This window comes from Pararge aegeria, chromosome 25 (genome assembly GCF_905163445.1).
Source record: "Pararge aegeria chromosome 25, ilParAegt1.1, whole genome shotgun sequence".
NCBI classification, from domain to species: Eukaryota; Metazoa; Arthropoda; class Insecta; order Lepidoptera; family Nymphalidae; genus Pararge; species Pararge aegeria.
Window position 1 is genome coordinate 3,602,252 of NC_053204.1, and position 21,557 is coordinate 3,623,808.

At 40.1% G+C, this 21,557-nt stretch overlaps 1 protein-coding gene across 1 annotated transcript in view; it reads right to left on the bottom strand.

Moving 5' to 3' along the window:
* Positions 1–21,557, bottom strand: part of LOC120634944 (dynein heavy chain 1, axonemal-like) — a 117,053-nt gene that overhangs the window by 33,408 nt on the left and 62,088 nt on the right. The window contains exons 42-53 of the mRNA XM_039905841.1: positions 21,002–21,215; positions 20,206–20,368; positions 19,721–19,839; positions 19,034–19,239; positions 18,012–18,174; positions 16,993–17,153; positions 15,626–15,844; positions 14,942–15,036; positions 10,062–10,200; positions 4,614–4,776; positions 3,216–3,385; positions 1,429–1,650 (exon numbers count right to left, since the gene is read on the bottom strand). Coding sequence (XP_039761775.1) covers positions 1,429–1,650; positions 3,216–3,385; positions 4,614–4,776; positions 10,062–10,200; positions 14,942–15,036; positions 15,626–15,844; positions 16,993–17,153; positions 18,012–18,174; positions 19,034–19,239; positions 19,721–19,839; positions 20,206–20,368; positions 21,002–21,215 — 2,034 coding nt within the window. The remainder of the gene's footprint in view (positions 1–1,428; positions 1,651–3,215; positions 3,386–4,613; positions 4,777–10,061; positions 10,201–14,941; positions 15,037–15,625; positions 15,845–16,992; positions 17,154–18,011; positions 18,175–19,033; positions 19,240–19,720; positions 19,840–20,205; positions 20,369–21,001; positions 21,216–21,557) is intronic.

Here is a 21,557-nt window from a genome sequence, read left to right on the forward strand (position 1 = left end):
TCGTTCGGTTGAGTTTGACATTCAAACCTGGGTGGGGTTGGTGTGGCGGGGGTTGACGGTTCGTTTAGAGTAGGGCTGGTGCCCGGTAAACAGTAGTTGTTGAGAGCTTAGTGGAGCATGGTCTCTAGTCACACCGCCGCGCCAAACCCATCGTTCGCTACATAGTGCTATTTACCTAGTTATTTACAAAGTGTTTAAAAGTGATATCTGTGTGAACTACAGTGTGTTAATTATTATTCGGAGTGGAAATATTGTGTGCAATAAATCATGTGATTAGCTTCTCGCGTTTATTTGCCCGAGTACCCACAATTATGCAATCGGATCAAGAAGAAGAACTCGCCCACGATAATGAGGTGCCACCGCGGCCTCCGTTTTATATATATTAAAGATAAGCAATTGAGTCTGGCCTTTTTATTTAATTATAATTGCAGGACCAAGCAGATGGCTCACACGATGGTTAATGAAAAACTATTGTAAAAAGTGCAACATATCGCAGGGCATGTAACAAACACGTCTAAACAAACTACCACCCTCATCATCTGGATGCCTGGTATTCTTCTACTGTTCGAAGTACCAGATCTTCTTTACCGCGCACTTGCAAATATGGAACAATCTCCCATCTGATGTGTTCCTCAAAATTACAACCTAGGGTTATTCAAGGGGCGGATAAACAAACTCCTTAAAAGCCGGCAACGCATCGGTGGCTCCTCTGGTGCTGCAGATGTTTATGGGCGGCGGTGATCACTTACCATCAGGTGACCCACTTGCTCGTTTGCCCGCTATTATTATAAAAAAAAAAAAAAAAAAAAACTACCGCCATGTGTCCATAAACCTAATGTGCTTCTGATAACAATGGCAACCGCGTTCTTCGCACCGTGATACAGCGCCAAAAGCACGACTTCTAAACACCGGAAATGTGCTAGAACATTAAAGCTAGTATATTATTTACTTATTTACATTACATTCTTAAATACATTATTTACATTAAATACTTAAATCTATATATATAAAAATCAATGCCACTTTTCGTTGTAATTTTATAACTCAAGAACGGGCTCACCTATCGAAACCAAATGTGGAGACTTTGTTCGAACTATTAGATAGATGGTTTATGTGAAGTTTGCACAAAATCGGTTGAGCGGTACTTCATTTAACACATTTTATTACTAATATATTCAATAAATGGCGGATCATTTTGTTACTGGGGGAAAATTGACAAATTTAAATTTCAGATGGGGATTGTGCTGTCAAATTGGAACTTTTTTCAGTTTTGACAGTATCAGCATGTTGTTATGTCATTCATGCGGTCATTTAATTTTGGACATGCTTCGATTAAAGCAAACTGTTTTTAATATGATTTCAATAAGAAATTCATCAAACGTAACCTGGCTGTATTGATGAAGCAAATATCTCGCAAAGTACTCTAACCTCTCCAACGGGACTCATAACGACAACTATGTGCAGATTGCTTCGCACACGTTTCTGGTAGCAAGCAAATAGGTTTGCCTTTGTAGCGGGCAAGTTCATTTCCATAACAGCATGTCTAACTGACATGAAGATGCTGTCTAAATCTTCAGCTTCGTATATGTTCGGGACGTCTCCTGAACTCAGTATATTGTTCAGGTCTTCAAGAAATGATTCCATTTTTATCTGTAAGTGTAAAACCACAGAATTAAGAACACACAGAATCCGCCATTATTGAACACAGTGCGTTGTGTCTAAAGGCAGAGGAAACGCTCCGAGCACGTCTCACGTTCTGACGGCCGACTAGCGCAGTGGGCGGCGACCCTGCTTTCTGTGTCCATGGCCGTGGGTTCGAATCCCACAACTGCAACATGTTTGTGAGATGAACATGAATGTTTTTCAGTGTCCGAGTGTTTATCTGTATATTATAAGTATTTATGTATATTATTCATAAAAATGTTCATCATTCCTCTTAGAACCCATAACACAAGCTGCGCTTACTTTGGGGCTAGATGGCGATATGTGTATTGTCGAAGTATTTATTTAATTAATTTACACCCGCGGAATGTTACTAGCGCACAAATTTTTCCCATTTTATGGTAAACGTTTAGAACATTAGTGGTAAACTAATTACTGTCAACAACTAATTGAATGAAGTTACTAACGGCCTGTTCGAGAAACTCTACTAAAGTGGAGTGGTTTCTGATGCTTCAATATTAGTCGTTAGTACACGGCTTCTGTATGTTCTAAATTCTTTGTTTAAAACTTGGTTCAGTTTTTCTGCGATATCTACTATGCGATAGAATATATATAGATCTGCGATATAATAATACGTTTTTAGCTCAGATTTAGGAAGTAATAAAGGGAATTTTAACAGTTATAAAAAATTAGAGAAAACCCAAATATCTTAATATTTATCTTATATCTTTAAACGAGCAACTCTTGTATGTATATAATTGGAATCTCGGAATCAGCTCCAACGATGTTCATGAAATTTAGTATAAAGGGGGTTTCGAGGGCTTTAAATCGATCTAGCTAGGATTCATTTTTAGAAAATGTAATTTTTCCGGTAATAACCGATCTGGTGCAGACGAAGTTGCACGGGTCAGCTAGTTGTCTTTAAATAGAAAACAACTCTTTTCGCTTGTCATGTCAATAGGCGCCTTAGTACCATCGCCTAAAGCAGTATTAACAAACAAAGAGGTGTTGCTACGTGATTTAGCGTTCCCGTATTGTTTACGATGGTTTATAACTGCTACACCCCTAACAGGTTAGCCCGTTACCATCATAGACTGCATCATCACAAACCAGCGGGTGAGATGGCAGTCAAGGGCTAACTGAAAAAAGGAAGAGGAAAAAAAGCTGTATTATTAAGATAATACTGTTTTAAGCGATGATAGTAACGCCCTAGCACGGCCTATGCTAGGAGTCGATAAAACTGTGGGAGAAGATAAGGCAAAAGACAAGCTTTCTCCGTTAAGAAAATGTCTCCTATCCATAATACCTACCGCGCACTTGCAAATTATGGAACAATCTCCCATCTGATGTGTTTCCTCAGAAATACAATCTAGGGTTATTCAAGGGGCGGATAAACAAACTCCTTAAAAGCCGGCAACGAATCGGTGGCTCCTCTGGTGCTGCAGATGTTTATGGGCGGCTGTGATCACTTACCATCAGGTGACCCACTTGCTCGTTTAATTCAGGTGACCCGCTATTAATATAAAAAAATAATAATAATAAATTAAACTGACCTGAGCGTCGGAGAACAAAAAGACGATCCCACGATTCTCAGCGCCAGCCTTTAGCATGGTCTTCTTGAGATCGTCTCGCCACTCGGCCTGACCGTACGCCTTAGTGATTTCAATTTGCATACATTGCAGTTCAGCCATATTAGCCGCCAACCGAGACAAAGATTGTCGACCTGCCAATGAACGTTAAGTTACAAACCATTCTCGGACTTCGTAATCTCTAAAATATCCTAGTCTATATTTACGCGACTACCCAAAACTTTTCCATATTTTCCATCTTAGTTATCAGTTGTTATAATAAATATGCATGCTATTGACCGACTTAGATGAATGAGTTATTCTAACGATACTTTAGTTGGAACGCGGAAATGACACCCCGGAATCGCCTTACGCATTCGGCAGATTATGGAGCGTGGAGTGGATCCTTACCAACTAGCAGCAGATGTCTATCGGCTGTAATTAAGTTATTTAACAGTAATAGTTGAGTGCAATGTGTATTCAAGGAACATTGTGGATTTCCACAGACGAGCTCTTTTACAATAATCTCTACTGCGTACGGGTCATCTCCAAGCGGCCAATAGGCCGATCGTGGGTACGGGCAACGCCATAGAATTTTTTTCAGTATATTATTAAGTATTTTTGTATACTATTATAGTGTAAAAGAATACCTTAGTGACAGCAATATACCCACTTAGTTAACTTTTCTAACTGTATAACAACATTTGCAATTGTATTATTTTCCTACTTAATTTAAAATGACATTATTACTTCTTTCTGATTATTGTATTTTTATTCTTTAAATTGTAATGTAATTTATATTTTATTTTTTATTTTTATAAACATTTGCACACTGTCTGTGACAGTCGATTGTGAAGGGTCTGTTTAATGAAGTGTGTTCTTGTTTTTAAATAAATATTATTATTTTTTTTTATCTATCATTTATTATTAATCTTTTTTATTTTTTTTTTTTTTCAAATTATTAACAATGCTTAAAAATAAATTAAAAAACACTATTAAAAATTTATAAAAAAAAAAAAAAAAAAACTTCCACCTTCCGCTTGCGGGGCTTTTGAATACCCAAGCAACCGGTGGTCAGGGCTCCAGAGTGAGGAACCTCCTCACAATACGCGCCGTTTCAAGGACTACTGCCTTCTGTATCCTACCCTTGATCCAACAACCAAGCGAAAGCTTCTTGAGATGTTGGTCGAAGCTTTTCGCGAGAAGACCATTGACAGAAACGACAATCGGAACAACAACGGTCAACTCAACATTATTATATTAATCCTAAAAGTTTTCAACAGTCATCTTAGTACCCATAACACAAGCTACGCTTACTTTGGGGCTAGATGGCGACGTGTGTGTTTCCGTAGTATATTGTATATATGTATGTATGTAACATACCTGATCCTCCCATACCCAATAGTAAAGCATTCGCCATAGGCTGCCTCATAATTCTTGAGAGACGACATAAATGCGCCACTGCGTCTTCAAATAAAACGAGGTCTAAAGGAGCCGTCGTAGATAGATTATACTCGTTCAGGTAATGCGACAGAACTTCATTCAGCTGTTAAAAAGATTCTTATAAACATAGTTGTATAACTAAATCCCGTGGAAGTAGTTCCCTTCCGATATTTAAGAGTCGTCTGAAGGACTACTACCTCTCTTTGAGTGATGAAATTTGAAGTAGATTCTTTATATTCTTTTTTTTTTTTTTTTAACTGTGTTAAAATCTACTTATATATATTATGTTTGTTATATATTTATATATATTATGTATATTTTCTATTTATATATCATGTAGGTATATTTTATATATTACGTATATTTATTTAAATTATATATGTATTTGTATCTTTACATTTTGGTATTTATGTATATCTATCAACACTCTTGGCACTATCCCGTTCTCTTGCTGTAAGTCCTATCTACAAAGGTTGCCTGTAAGAGATTGCTTGCAGCAATAAGGCCGCCTTTGCATGTCTACATTGTGTACTGTATACTCCTTACTGTTTCTTTTCCTGTATGTTATACGTGCAATAAAGTTTCTTCTTCTAAATCCAAAAAAAAAAGTAAATTATATCTAGTTAGTAATTTTTATCTCGTGGAAGACTTGGGCCGATGTTACTTACCATCCCATTGACAAGGTAGCGATTATTTACGTCTTAACAGGTCAGCCCGCTACCACCTGACGCTGCATGATTGCATTCAAGGGCTAACTGGTAGTTGGTTAAAGAAACGAAGATTTTTTTTTAATGCGAAGTGGGTTTGCTTGTTACGCTTTCACGATGAAATGTTGCATACGTAGTTTTAAGTTTATAGTTTATTATTATTATTATTAAACTCTTTATTTGTATACCACAACATTTAAAATGTAACAAAAACAGAAACATCGAAAGAAGTAGTAATACAAAAGGCGGCCTTATCGCTTAATAGCGATCTCTGCCAGGCAACCTTAGAATTAGGAAAAAAAAAAGAAGAGGAGAATAGACTGCTGGTGGTACAAATATTAAAATACATACATGCAAATAACTACATGCCAATACATAAACTAGTGTGCACAAATAGATAAAAAGTAAATAATATAATAAATAAATAAATATAAAAATAAACTAATATATATAATAACAACACTTACATAATTAAATACTTTAACATACAATAAATGAGTAAGTACATATATACATACTATTAAAAGTCGTTAACAATATAATGGGCCTTAACTGCTCTTTTAAATATCGCCAGTGATTTGGATCGTCGTATGCTCAATGGAAGCGCATTCCACAATTCCACAGCTCGTACGCTAAACGAACGCTTATAAAATTTTGACTTATGATAAGGCATACACAGCGTCAGCGCACGGCACGATCTTACACCAGATTGCTCACCAAGAAAAGTGAACTTCTCTTTTAAATACGAGGGAGTATTTAGATGAAATAACACACAGTACAGAAGAGAAAGTACATGCATATCCCGGCGACGACGAATAGGAAGCCACTTGAGTTTTTGTCGAAATACGGAAACATGGTCATATTTGCGAAGGCCAAATATGAACCGAATAGCCAGATTTTGAAGACGCTCAAGTTTATTAAGCTGATCCTCGGTCAGATTAAGAAAGCTTGCATCCGCATAATCGAGAATAGATAGAAAAAGAGAATGTGCTAGCATAACTTTGGTCGGAATTGGAAGAAATGATTGCAGCCTTCGCAACGAGCTCATCGCCACAAACACTTTCTGACTCAGCTCTTTGACATGCACTGTCCATGACAATTCCCGGTCGAGGTATACACCAAGATCTTTCACAGAGTCACAAAAAGGAATAGCGATGCCATTATAAATAACAGAAGGAATGCTCAGCCAATCAACCCTCGCGATCATTCCTGAGCTACCAATAACGATAGCTTTTGATTTTGCAGGATTGACCTTTAGCCCATATTGCCTGCTCCACTCAGAAATTGCAGCCATATCATTATTTATAGCTGCAATAGCAGAACCAAGATTTTGAAGGGTAGATGAGCGATATATTTGGATATCATCTGCATACATGTGATAGAGAGAAGAGATGTTTTGAGTAATAGAGTTAATGAAAATAGAAAAAAGTAAAGGAGATAACACGCCACCCTGAGGTACCCCAGCCGCTACATCACACCAAGACGAAAAGGACTCGTCAATCTGAATGCGCTGTCGACGGCCATTGAGGTAACTCCGAAACCAGTCTATTACTGATGGAGATATGTTAATAGAGCGTAAAAGACTAAGCAAGATGTCAAAGTCAACTGTATTAAAGGCATTGCTAAAGTCAAGCAGAATAAGAATTGTTAGCTGCTTGTTATCCATCGCCCATCGAATATCATCAGTTACTTTAGCAAGAGCAGTAGCCGTACTATGACCAGGACGAAAGCCAGATTGCAAAGAACTGAGAAGGTTATTCTTATTAAGAAAGAGACTAAGTTGTTGAGATACGAGTTTTTCAAGAACTTTTGAGAGAAATGGTAATATAGAAATGGGGCGAAAATCAGAAAACGATGAAGGGTTGTTTTTTTTAGGTAGAGGAATAATCTGAGCAAACTTCCATTCTTCAGGGAATTTGCTACAGAGAATGGAAGAGTTTAAGATATGGGTTAGAATAGGGGAAACAACGTCAAGAATTGGAATGATCATATTACGGGTAATGCTATCTACACCAACAGCATTCGATGCAATGGATATTATGCTCTTCTTAACATCACATTCAGTAAAAGACTCGAAGGTAAATGGTAAAAAGTTAGGAGTTGAGTGGGAAGAAAGAATACTAAGAGTACGTTCTTTATCGGAACTATTAATTGTATCAGAAGTAGAAAAATGTTTATTTAGGAGTTCGATATCAACGTTAATAGAAGATCTATGAGATGATTTACCAACTCCAAGAGACTCAAGAAACTTCCAGGTTTTAGCAGTGTCACCACTTTCAACAGACTTATGAATATGGCGTCGTTGAGCATCCCTACACAATGTATTACAGCGATTCCGTGCTTTATGATATTTTTCCCGGTTAGCGTCAGTATTATTTGTTTTGTATTTATATTTCGCCGCAATCTTTTTGTCCATTAAAATTTTTATCTCTTCTGATAACCAAGGCGCCGGTAGATGTTTCAGCTTGATTGGTCTTAACGGAGCATGCGTATCGTAGAGTTGCGTTATCAGGGAATTAAATATCTCAATTTTGCGGTCAACTGAGTCAACAGCTGCGATAGCCGCCCAGTCCAGATGACTAGCATCATCACACAAGCGACGGCTGTCAATTCCTCCAAAGTTACGCCGCAGAAGTACCCTCGATTTTGCTTTAAGTGGACGTATTTTATATGAAAGATAAATCAAATCATGATAAGAAAATGCATCGGCAGGACACTGGCCATGCTTAAAGACGAAATCCGGAGAAGATACCATAATAAGGTCAAGAAGAGAAGGAGTACAACCAGGAGAATAATGCGTAGCAGCAAGGGGCAGGACAGACAAATTACAGGATTCCACTGTAGTCAAAAATTTCTTGCTGCGATAATCATTTTTGAGTAAACAAGTATTAAAATCTCCAAAAATAATGGAGTGGCTATAAAGAGGAACTTCTTTCTCTAATAAGGATTCAAATGAACGAAAGTAATCAGAAACGTATGGTGGACAATAGAACACTCCAAGAAGAATTTTGGTATGGGAAATAAGAACTTCAACAAGTAGGTGCTCAGCAGCATCAGGTAAGGGGGGTTGTGAAGACATACTAATAACAGTAAAAGGAATATAAGAACGCAAGTAGATCGCTACTCCACCACCCCCCTTACCAACACGGTCATTGCGAATAAGCCTAAAACCTGGCAGCGAATAAGAGGTAGAAGGTAAACAAGTTTTAAGCCAAGACTCAGACACTAGTATAGCATGTATGTTACGGGAATCAAAAGATGCAAGCATATCAGGATAATGAGCTGGGATACTTTGTGCATTAATATGAATGACATTAAGGTTCTTCAAACAATCTGAGAAGCAAGAATCAAGAGTTTTATCAAGTGGAAGGAAAGATGTACTGTGGAAACTATCATCACTAGACGACATAGACAGAAAAACATCACTGTCCATACTATAGTTTAGTTAGTCCATATAGTTTAGTAGTAGTAGTAGTTTTTTTTTTTTTTCTGAGATAATTTGTTACAAATGTTATCATTAATTCAATTAATTTAATATAGCTTTATCCAATTAAACTATCGACATTAAGGATAATAAAAAGGATTTTTATTTATTTATCATATGGATCCAGAAATAAAGAAGAGTTCCTGGATCTACATTAACATTGAATATATCGACAAATACAAGGTTAAATAAAAAACACCAGAAAGCTCCCGGCCTGAAGATGTTGACATAAAAACTAACAATTTTGGTTCTACAACTCTATGGTTTTAAATTAAATATTCAATATGTTACATTAGATACTCTAGTTTGTTATTACTCTGTATGCATCGGCAACAGCGCGCGAACTACGACTATATGTCATGCGGTCACTGACCCGACTTCTTCGACGTTGTCGAATCACATGTCGGTCTCACAATGTAATGTCACTACAGAAATAACATGATTTATTATGTTTTTTGTATGAAACAAATTATAAACGAATTTCGAAAAGTCGTAGAACAAAAGTTGTTCGTTTGAATGATAGGAACTACAAAGCTGAGAGCTTTCTGGTTCATTTTATTTAACCCCGTATATTTTAAATCCACAATTTTCCAACATTATTTTGTTCATATAATATTGTGCTTACGTTATCCTAAAATACAAATGAATTGTATACCCTGATAAAAAAAATGTGGATACAATTCAAACATCAAATCAAATTTTATAAGCATTCGTTCACTGTCAAAGCTACTGAATTGTGGAGTGCACTCCCATAAGACAGTCGAAGTCACTGGGCATATTTAAAAATGCTGTTAAGGCTCATTATCTCGCTCAGTAAAGACGACTATTATTATTTATTTATCTACTCAAACTAATATTTAAGTATTTATGGTATATTAAGATATGTATTAGTATATTTATTTTTTATATTTATCAATAGTATTTTTGTATTTGTGTAGTCTGGTTTATGTATTAGTATGTAGATATTCGTTTGTATGTATTAAATAGTGTACCCCACCTATTCGTTTTCTTTTTAGTTTTCCTAATCCTAAGAATGCCTGGCAGAGATCGCTACTTAGCGATAAGGCCGCCTTTTGTATCCTGCTTCATTCTTCATGTGTTTTTTCTCTTTTTTTGTCTCGTTTTTCTGAGTGGTGTACACCACTACAATAAAGAGTATAAATAAAATAAATAAAATAAATAAATAAACATCAGTACCTCTTCTTGATTAGTGATCTCAACATATTTCTTATCATCAACGCCAATGTCCATGAAATCGCCGAACAGCATTAGTCTTCCAGCGATCACGTCAGCTGATTTCCTCTTAAACTCAGTTTGAATCTTCTTATTTAGCAAACTAAAAGAAGAGGGCAATATTTTTTTTAAACGACCTTCATCGTTTTACGTAGTCATCATCATCATCATCACATCAACCGATAGACGTCCACTGCTGGACATAGGTCTTTTGTAGGGAGTTCCAAGTTCCACGATTCTGAGCCGCTTGGATCCAACGGCTACCTGCGACGCGCTTAATGTCGTCTGTCCACCTCGTTGGGGGTCGACCAACGCTGCGCTTACCAGTACGGGGCTGCCATTCCAGCACCTTGGGACCCCAACGTCCATCCTTTCTCCGAACTATGTGCCCGGCCCATTGCCACTTAAGCTTCGCGACTCGTTGAGCTATGTCGGTAACTTTGGTTCTTCTACGAATCTCCACATTTCTGATTCGATCGCGTAGAGATACTCCGAGCATAGCTCTCTCCATCGACCGCTGAGTGACTCTAAGCCTTCTTATGAGGCCCATAGTTAACGACCATGTTTCAGAGCCATAGGTCATCACTGGCAACACGCACTGTTCGAAGACTTTCGTCTTCAGGCACTGAGGGATTTCTGACGAAAAGATGGCACGGAGTTTCCCGAACGCTGCCCATCCGAGTGGAATTGGGGGTCACCTCCTTCTCGAAATGGGACCTACCTAACTGGATCGTGTGTCCTAGGTATACGTATTCGTCAACAATTTCGAGTGCAGTGTTCTCAACGATTAATGGTTGAAGCGGAACATGAGCATTAGACATAATCTTCGTCTTGCTCATGTTCATTCGTAGGCCAACCTGTTGAGAAGCTCTGCTGAGGCCATCGAGCATCGTATTTAGGTCTCCCAGAGTCTCTGCCATTATGACTACATCGTCGGCAAACCGAAGTTGAGTGATGTACTCGCCGTTAATGTTGATGCCAAGTCCGTTCCATTCCAGAAGCTTAAAGACGTCCTCCAACGCAGCGGTAAATAGTTTCGGGGAGATATCATCTCCCTGTCGCACGCCTCGCTGCAATTGGATTGGTCTCGTAGTCTGATCCTGTAATCGAACTGACATAGTGGCGTTTTTGTACAAACACTGCAACACTTGGATATACCGGTAGTCAATTCGGCATCTCTGCAGTGACCTAAACACAGCCCAAGTTTCCACCGAATCAAAGGCTTTTTCATAGTCCACAAACGCTAAGCAAAGTGGCCGGTTATACTCTTCAGTCTTCTGTATAACCTGCCGCAGCGTATGAATGTGGTCTATGGTACTAAAGCCCTTACGGAAACCGGCTTGTTCGGGAGGCTGGAAGTCATCAAACCTACGAGCGAGACGATTCGTAATGACTCTCGAAAACAGCTTGTAGATATGACTCAGCAGCGAGATGGGTCTGTAATTCTTCAACAAGGTATTATCACCTTTTTTGAAGAACAGAACCACCACACTCCTGTGCCATGCCTCTGGCGTTGTGCCTTGGTGAATAACGGAATCAAACAATCGCTGAAGGACTTTCAGTATCGGTTTTCCACCTGCCTTCAGGAGTTCTGCCGTTATTCCGTCATCACCCGGCGCCTTGCCATTTTTAAGCTGCTTGAGAGCCACACTAATCTCGTATAGGCTGACGTCTGGGATATCTTCGGTATAGTGTCGAGTTAATTTGGCTCTAGGATCCTTAGCCAAATCTTCAACAGGCGTCTGTACTGTGGTGTACAACTGTCCATAAAAGTTCTCAACCTCACCCAAGATCTCAGGTTTGGAAGAGACAAGACTACCATTATTGGTCTTCAGTCGCATCAACTGGCTCTGACCGATAGACAGATCTCTAGCGAACACTTTAGAGCCTCTGTTTTGCTCGATGGCATTTTTAATACGCTCTGTATTGAAGTGCCGCATATCACGAGTCTGTGATTTAGAGATCTGCCTATTAATCCGCCGGTAAGCGGACGCGTCTGCTATAGACTGTAGTCTCATCTCTTGCCTCTCCGTCATAAGCTTGAGTGTATTGGTTGAGAACCTATTGGCCTTGTTTCTACGGTGGGCGTTGTAGAATTTGGACCCGACTGTTTGGACAGTTTCCACCAGCCTGTTGTTCAAATCGTCCACAGTGTCGCAATCTGCTAGGCAACCGAACCGGTTCTGTAGTTCTAGTTGAAAGCTCTCGGGGTTTTGAATATGGGCACGAGTAGGCCGGAGTGTAGACTTCACCAGTCTGACTCTTTCAAGTTGAACGTTTATACTCAATGTGCCTCTTACCATACGGTGATCACTTCCGGTTTTAACCCTGTTGATCACAGAGACATCATTGAATACATGCCGTTTGGTCGACATGATGAAGTCGATCTCGTTTCTCGTGGAACCATCGGGGCTTATCCAGGTCCATTTCCTGTGTGGCCGCTTCTTGAAGAAGGAGTTCATCATATAAAGGCCCTCCTTCTCCATGAAGTCAGCCAACATTTGACCCCTGTGGTTCCGTTGCCCATACCCAAATTGCCCCACCCTCAACTCTGAACCAGTTCGCTCGCCAAGCTTCGCGTTGAAATCCCCCATCACAATATTGTAGTAGGTGTTCGAGGCATGTATGGCTTTTGAAATGTCCTCATACAAAACCTCTACATCCTCGTCTGGGTGTGCCGAAGTCGGCGCGTTACCTGTATGACCTTCAACGAATACCGTTTGGTAATTCTGAGTATAAGGTATGCTACCCTGCTCGACACACTTTCGACTTTTACAACATTGTTGACGAGATACTTGTGGACGATAAACCCGACACCACCCTGTGACTGTTGGTCACCCTCCCGGTAGTAAAACAAGTTGCCGGATTCCAAGATTATCGAGTCCTCCCCCTCTCGCCGGACTTCAGACAATCCTATAATATCCCAGCGCAACTTGCTCACCACTTCTTCCAACTCAATCACCTTTCCATCGGTCCTCAACGTGCGTGTGTTGTATGTTGCCAGGTCAAGTCGTCGGGGTTGGCAGCGGAATCTCTGCCGGAGATTCTTAACACCCCTTGCCCCGCCGTTACCATAACCGCTGCCAGAGCCAGGAATAGCGGGGCCGCCGGGAACTAGGGGCTGTGGTTTTTTTATCCTTCCCATTAAAGATATGCCCGATAATGACCACGCTGGGCAGGCGGGTTGGTCATCGCAGGGCTAGACTGATCGCCCCGGCGTCGCTGCTGCCCGACACCGGTCTGTGCCATTTGTTCAGCCTAGCCAATTCGAAGTGGTTATACCGCCACTTGTCGGTCGCCAGAGCCTCGTCGGTTAAACGGCAGGGTGCACCACGTGCAGGTGAGGTTGGCAATTTGGGTGGCTGACTGGTACTAGCTACACCCACTTACACCCCCCACACCCACTTACACCCCCCACACCCACTTACACCCCCCACACCCACTTACACCCCTACGTAGTACGACTGTGTATAGAAAATCATTAAAAGGTAGTGATTAGGAAACTTTCATTTCCATAACAATTGACGGACGAAGCAGTGGGCCACCACTTGATGGTAAGTGGATAACCATCGCCTATAAACAGCAACACTTCACACGGCATGCCAGGAGCTAAGTTTGTTGTGGGCTCTTCTTAGACGCGTTTGGAACCCTCCTAGGTTTAGGTTTAAGTGGGCGAACGAAGTGATCACAATCCCAGCACTTATCCCTACTAATATTTAAATGTCAATGTAAGTTTGTTTGTTACGCTTTCACGCAAAAAATACTTAACCGATCCTCATGAAACTTTGTACACATATTCTTGGAAGTGTTAGAAGTAGTATAGGATACTTTTTATCCCGACACTAAGCTCGGTTCCTTTGGGAGAGGGGAGGAAAGTGTTTGACGATTTTACACCAAAACTCGGACAAATTAAAACCGATTTAAATAATTATTTTTTTACTATATAGGTTATAATATGTGTTTCGCCACAGCGTTTAAGTGATATTTTAATTGGCTTTCGCCGGTAAGGAACGATACAATAAACCAGTTAGTTTAAACTCTGCTCTATTTTGGTACGAGGCTTTGGGCCATGGTTACTCCCAACTACCGACTAAGACGTGTCGCCAGTTAACCGATTAGTGGAATGGTTTAAATATAATTGCCATACCGTAGGTTAACCCGTTACCATCTTAGACTGCGTCACTTGAGTTAGGAGCTAACTTGTAGTGGAATAGAAAAACGGGAGCGATAATATAATAAATCTGTATGATACACACGTTTATATAGATGCCATTTAAATATCAATTACGAAGTCACAGTTTATTACTATAGACATTAGCTAAAATTCTTTTTTTAGGTATTACAAATAATGTCGTACTTCATTGATGGATACCGCCCACTATGTGAACCCTACGCATTAACAACTACAGATAGACAAGAAAGATAGATAAGAAATTATATTCCACTAGCAGTACCCTGCAACGCTGTGACACATAGTGATTAAATGGTTGAGAAAAATAGATAAAAACAATCCTTGATGCGTAATCATCTAAAATTTCAGCTCGATCGGCCCGATTGGCTCGACCACACAGTGTGCGTTTAAGCCAATTAAAATATCACTTGTTTCCACGGTGAAGGAAAACATCGGAAACCTGCATGCCTGAGAGTTCTCATTAATGCTCTTTAAGATGTGTGGAGTCCACCGACCCGCACTGGGTTAGCGTGGTGGACTGCGGCCTAAACCCTTCTCATTGTGGGATAAGACCCATGCCGTGTAGTGAGACTGTTTTAAGCTATTGATGAATAAAAATCTCGGATTTCTTACACTTGGCCGAAAAATACCACAAAACAGAAAATAAACTTACGTCACAAACCACTTTCGGTCCTCGGCATTGACCAATCTATCCTGATAAACCCGCTGATGCTCATGATACCATAACCTTATCACGTCATCCTCATCCTAAAATTATAGCACGTACATTTTACAAGGATTTCCTATTAAAGGCGCGCAAGTATTGCGGTTTTCACGTACGAAGCCGCATTTGATATGATATTTGTTATATAATATCCGTAGATACAAGTTTTCGCAAGAGACTACATCTGCGTCTTTTTTCGTCCTTTTAAAACCCCGCGGATATTGTAACAAAACGTAAATTATAATATTACAAATAAGTTCAGTACGCTCGCAATCGTGGAGTCGTTTTCGAGTATCGAAAGGCATGACGTGAAAGTAAAGTAGACCTTATTCAACTCGTCCTAGAGTCGCTAATCCAGGTAGAAAGCTGCGTATTAACTTATGGTTGATTAGTTCTATTTTACTCTGTCTTTCAGGGTTTCGATTGTGAAACTCTTAAACGATTGCGAACATGTAAATCATAAACTAAGTGTACTTATAACACAAAACAATTAAAGAAAAGTAGGCATGCAAAGGCAGCCTTACTGTTGTGGGTCACCTTTTTATAAAGTTCGCCCAAGACGGGTTAAGCTGTGCTGTTCAAAGGTAACAAAGGCTATATTTTTTATACTTAGTACTGATCCGGCTCAAATACCTTTATGGACGTCGGATCGACCATCAACATGCCCTGAAAAACTTTGCTCAAGTCCCGAAGGTTAAATGTGTAATGCGATTTGGTGGGCGTTGGCAGAAGTTCCTCTACCAGCGAATTGAACACCTCGATGGAACTCTTGAGGAATGCATTCTCTCGGATGGTGACAGCGCTGTTGAAATTGCGTGTCCACGATTTCAGTATTGTGTTGAAGATTCCGTACTGCGAAATATACATAGGTCTTATTACGTCATCAGATATCAGAAATAACCCCAGATATTATGATTCCATGTGACGATATCCACCAATCTGGGTTTTAACCAATCAAAATATCACTTGCTTCAACATTGAAGGAAAACATTGCGAGGAAACCTGCATGCATAAAAGTTCTCCATGATGTTCTCAAAGGCGTGTAGAGTCCACCAATCCGCATTGGGCCAGCGTGGTGGACTGCGGCCTTAACCCCATCTCATTGTGGGAGGAGACCCGTGCCCTGTAGTGGGCCGGGAATGGGTTGATATGACGATGAAGATGATGATGATAATGATTAAAGTACCACTTTCCACCTTTTTATCGGCTTCACACGCTCAGGTTGCCTTTAAAAGATCACTTTTAGTGATAAGGCCGCCTTTGCACCCTAGCGCTAATTACTATTACTGTTTTCCTTGTGTTTTTCCTATTGTGTTGTGTTGCAATAAAGTTTTGCTATTCAATTCTAGTCCTTAATTGCCATCCCACCAGGGATAATAAATACAACTTTTCGTTCTAAGTGTTGTTAAAGTGCCGATGCTCAGCACAGGTCTTACGCCCACCATGCTCTTTCAATGCGGCTTGGTGGCTTTGATGATTGAATGAATGAATACACTTTTATTGTACACCACAGAGAAAATTTATAATTGTATGTTAACGACAATTTTTGACACAAAGATGTAATTTTAATAAAAAAAGTTGGTGATCCCAAGTTCGACCCCGGCAGGGGTAAATCAGTAATTTATAATGACTACATTATTTTCTCTGGTCTTGTCTAGTGGGAGGCTTCGGCCGTGGCTAGTTACCACTCGACAAACACGTGCTGTTATGTAATTTTGCGTTCCGGTACGATGTCGCTTAGAAACTGCTTAGGGATATCGCTTCAAAATAACTGCCATACAAGAGCCCTTTACCATCGTAGACTGCATTATCACTTAAAAGCAGGTGAGATTGCAGTCAAGGGCTAACGTGTAGAGGAATTAAATATAATTGGAAACTACGACCTCGTCACCATCATCATTTCGACCAATGGAGTCCACTGCTGGAATAAGTGGTAGAAGTGCCGCGTGCTCTGCGACTCGCTTGATGTCACGACCTCGTAAGTAATAAAAAAAGATCACCTTGCTGTTATATTCCATTTCTGTGAAAGATACATAATGGAAATGTCGCATCAGCCGCATGGTCACCGGATTTCGGCCACCGCCAGGTGGTCCCATCGCGGCCACCATACCAACGTCGATCAGCATTTTAAACTCGCCGATGTTGGTTCGGTCATACCAGCCTACAAAAATAAAAGCATATTAGCGGTTCTGAATTGTTTCGCGTATTGTACCGCTGTTCTACACAATGTACCCCGACCCACTACGTCACCCGCCTTCGCCATTACTATGTTTGCACGGCACTTGATATGATATGCAAAAAAACGATTTAAAAATCGTACTAGTATTTTATTTTGCATATTTTGTGCGATATAAAAAATAAACTTTCATCCTCAATTTTTTTTACAGCTTACAAATTGCAAAAATTGTCTCTGATGGAGATTGAACCCGGGATCTCCCATTTATAAGACCACACTGCACACCGCTGCACCAGGGAGGTTTTCAAAAAGTCATCAGGTATTCATACTATGAATCCTCGAACCTTAGCACGTAAAATATGTATCTGCAGCCTAAGGTACGGTCAGAGAAGTACGGTCAGTAGCTTGTTGATTAATGTAACTTCAGAACAATCCAATGAATGAATAAAGAAGTTTATAAAGGACAAAAAAAGAGATATGATTAGTGAGCCGATTAGTGGTGATGGGCGGGGCCCAAAGCTCGGAGAACCGATGGACGTTGGTGTCTTAAGGCGCTGGAATGGCAACCCCGCACCGGTAAACGCAGCGTATGAAGGCCCCCAACGAGATGGACAGACGACATCAGGCGAGTCGCTGGGAGCCGCTGGAGTCCGGCGGGCCAAGACCGTGGATTAATGAACTCCCTCCAAAAGATGTCCAGCAGTGGACGTCAATTGGTTGAATTGAAGAAAGTGAGATTAATGAATGAATGAATACACTTTTATTGTACACCAAAGAAAAAAGTAGTTACAGAGATATCCACATAGAGCAGGAGAGTACAAATTGATGTTATAGCTAACTTACCAGAGAAGTCCATGAACTGACGCAATAGTTCAATGGGTGGTTGCGCTCCGTATACTTCCAGTGCCGGCATGTTGAGATCATCAATAAAGAACACTTGACGCTTGGTTGGCGGTGGGCCAAACACTCCGCGTCGACGTCTCTCCAGCTTGCTATCAATTACGTCCTGTATCCACAGAGCATAACCATCATCATCTATGTTTTTTAATTAGTAGGGTTTTATTCAACAATCGTTGTCAATTGTGACAGATGACGTAAATTTATTAGCATCTGACAACTCAACTGTCAATGTCAAGGGACTCTAAAAAACTTACGGTCCTTAGGATTAAGAAGGCGTCCGCTTGTTTAAATAGCTTTTTGGGGATAATCAACACCACATAATAAACACGTTGGTGAAGTGAACAAAGAACGGAGAAGAAGAAGCCCGCAGGGTGATTACGTATCTTGCGACAGTCTGGCGACAGGCGTAAATCTTGCAATCACTGCTTTCAAACGTCACATTTGTTTACTTTAAGTTTGACGGCAGTGATGGCAAGATTTACGCCTGTCGCAAACCTATCGCAAGGTAAAAACCCTGCCGGTCTCGATGACGACCACTGCACAAGCTTCCAGCAGCACCACATTTCGCCCTCGGGTTCTTTAATTTTGTCGTAGGGTTTGCCCGCTCCGTAACGTTCTGTATCAACCCATTACCGGCCCACTACGAGACACGGGTCTCCTCTCAAAATGAGAAGGATTTAGGCCGTATTCCACCACTGCCAAGTGCGGATTTGTGGGCTTTACTTCCCTTTGAAGAACTCTCAGGCAAGCAGTTCAGGCCACTGTGCAAGCCGAATACTGCACCGTCGGCATTTTACGAAGTCGTCGAGCTTCGTGGCTGTACCTAAATCAGTGCTCTTCGGGCTACCCTTCGAATATCACAAAGCATTTAACTGATTAAAACACACATAACTACGGAAAGTTAGAGATGCGACGTTGCGGAAGACCTAGAAAATAGGCTATCACCGCTTTTAAAAACCCGTCACCTGAGTTTGATTGGCAGAAGTTCTAGCAGAGAAAACTAGGAACTCGCAGATAAACTTCTTGTGAAGTCCTCTCGAGAGCTTGGAGGAGATGGTGACAGTCTTTCCAGTGCCCGTCGGACCGACGCAGATGACGTGATTGTAATTGGTGATCTTGTAGCCGAGGATAGCTGCACTTCGCACATTATCCAATGTTGGCACTTCTATATCTGTATTGGTTGAATATTATGAACTTTTAGAATAAATTTATAGGAAGCGGTGACCTCACTTTCGGGGGGCTGAATTCGATTTGTGTGTGCGTGTATGTATGTGTGTGCGTGTGTGTATGTGTGTGCGTCTGTGTGTATGCGCGTGTGTTTGTGTTAAATGTGTTTGTGTGTGTGTGTGTTTGTGTGGGGTGTGTGTGTTAGAGTTTTTATAAGCGTGTGTGTGAGTGAGTGTGGAAGTGGATGCCACTACAAAATGGCGAATAACATATTATTTCTCACAACTCCCTCATATGGCAAATTAAAGTGCTTGACTAGTTTAATAATGTTCACTACTTTGAAAAACCGGGGTTGTAATATTTGTATGGTGTGGAGTGTAAATATTGAAGAAATCATAAATTACATCGTACAGATTTTTCAGCTTTTTGCAAATTATGCTTAATTTTCATTGTACATCATAATGTGGATTACTTAAATTCATTACCCGCATACTGCCACTCGGGGTCTACTTCGTAATCATCAAGGTTGTCCATCCAGTTGAACCAATATGGATTTGCCGGCTCACCGTCTTCAGTAGGATCAGTAAATCCACCATCATGAAGCCTGAAAAATACTCAAATGTATTTATTTATTTAAATTATCTATACATTAGTGGGTATACATTTTGGTATTTATGTAAATATATCAACACTCTTGGCACTATCCCGTTCTCTTGCTATTAGTCCTGTCTAAAAAAGTTGCCTGTAAGAGATTGCTTGCAGCAATAAGGCCGCCTTTTTATGTCTACATTGTTTACACTATCTTTATACGTGCAATAAAATTTTTCTTCTTCTTTTTATCCTATGTTATTCACTCTTTGGTCGTTGGCTCATGGCTCGTTGGTAATTTTCAGAATCCGGAGTAAGGTGTCTTATCGCGTGACACATAGAGCACGTTACGCAATATTGCACTAAAGTAGCCAACACTCACGTGTAATCATAAACTCTCCCTTCTTTAGGAAAAAGTAGTTTCATCCCATTTTCATTCATGAGATTCCTCAAGAAGTCTGAGAACTTCGCTCGACCGTTGTGGTCACAAGTTGCCCCGACCGACCAGATCACCGACCAAATGACCCAACAAGGTGCTAGTCTTGCTGTAAAAACAAAAATTATCAAAATTATTAAAAATCGTATAGTATCTTATTCTAACTGTCACCACCGGCTGGCTAGGTTTGCGATTTTTTTAATATTTATAAAATAATAGTATTCTATACTTCTCTTTTTCGATATATCACGATATATAAACATTTATGCTTTAACTAGTCTAGTATTTCGACTCACATTTAACCCCTAAAGAGTTCAACTTCGAAAATAAACAGAAGTTTATGTTACTCCTTGATCCCGGTGTAGTACTCTGACAATTAAAATCCCCGTTAGAACCGTTTCGAAGATTAGCCAGAACAAACAGACAAAATTTTAAAAATAGTTCACTGAAGTCTCGTATACACGCACAAAAAAGCATGACTCATTGTCACGTTCCGCCTGAGCCGAACGTGCAAGCGAGAGCGCGGATCAAGCTATAGAGAGGCAGTATCGGCATAACCGTTCGGCTCTATCTATCTCTCTTCGGCATCTTCTCTCGGCATCTATCTCTCTTCTACTCGGACGCATGGTGAAACGTAAACGTTCGTTTTATAAGTACCCTTAGTATAAGCTTTTACATGTATTAAGTCAAAGTTATTGTTTTCAATTTGATCTAAATCATCAAATAATTCAAGGACACTTACGCATCATAGCCAGAAAAGGTGCTCCCGGAGGTGGTCTATCATCTTTACCAGTGAGAGGCCTCAGCCTATAGTCTAAGAGCTCAAGGAATTTTAGTACAAGAGCTGAATCTATGGAGGCGACAATTTCGGTGCAACTTGAGCGTAGAACTTGCAGCGCTGGATACAAGTATATTGTGATAAGACCAGGGAGTATCTTGCGTATGTTGTCGGCAATCTGAAATCAACATAAACTTAGTAAAGAGTAGTAGTAGAAATAGTAGTAAAATATACAGTGATACTATATAGAAAAAGGTAAAGTTGCGTAATTCCTTGATATTCTAAAAACCTCGGATTGCCTTGCTCTGTTATAACATTGGATAAAAGCAGGTGTTACTTTACGGAGTTACATGGTATATTTCGAAAATGAAGTCAGGAGACTTTACAATGAATAATTGTGAAGATTAACAATTACTCATTGTACATTCAACATTTCCTGAGGATGCTTCAGATCGAAACGTGCGTATATTACCTAAGATTTGATTGGTGTGGAGTATAAGAATCAAAGAAATTATAAATT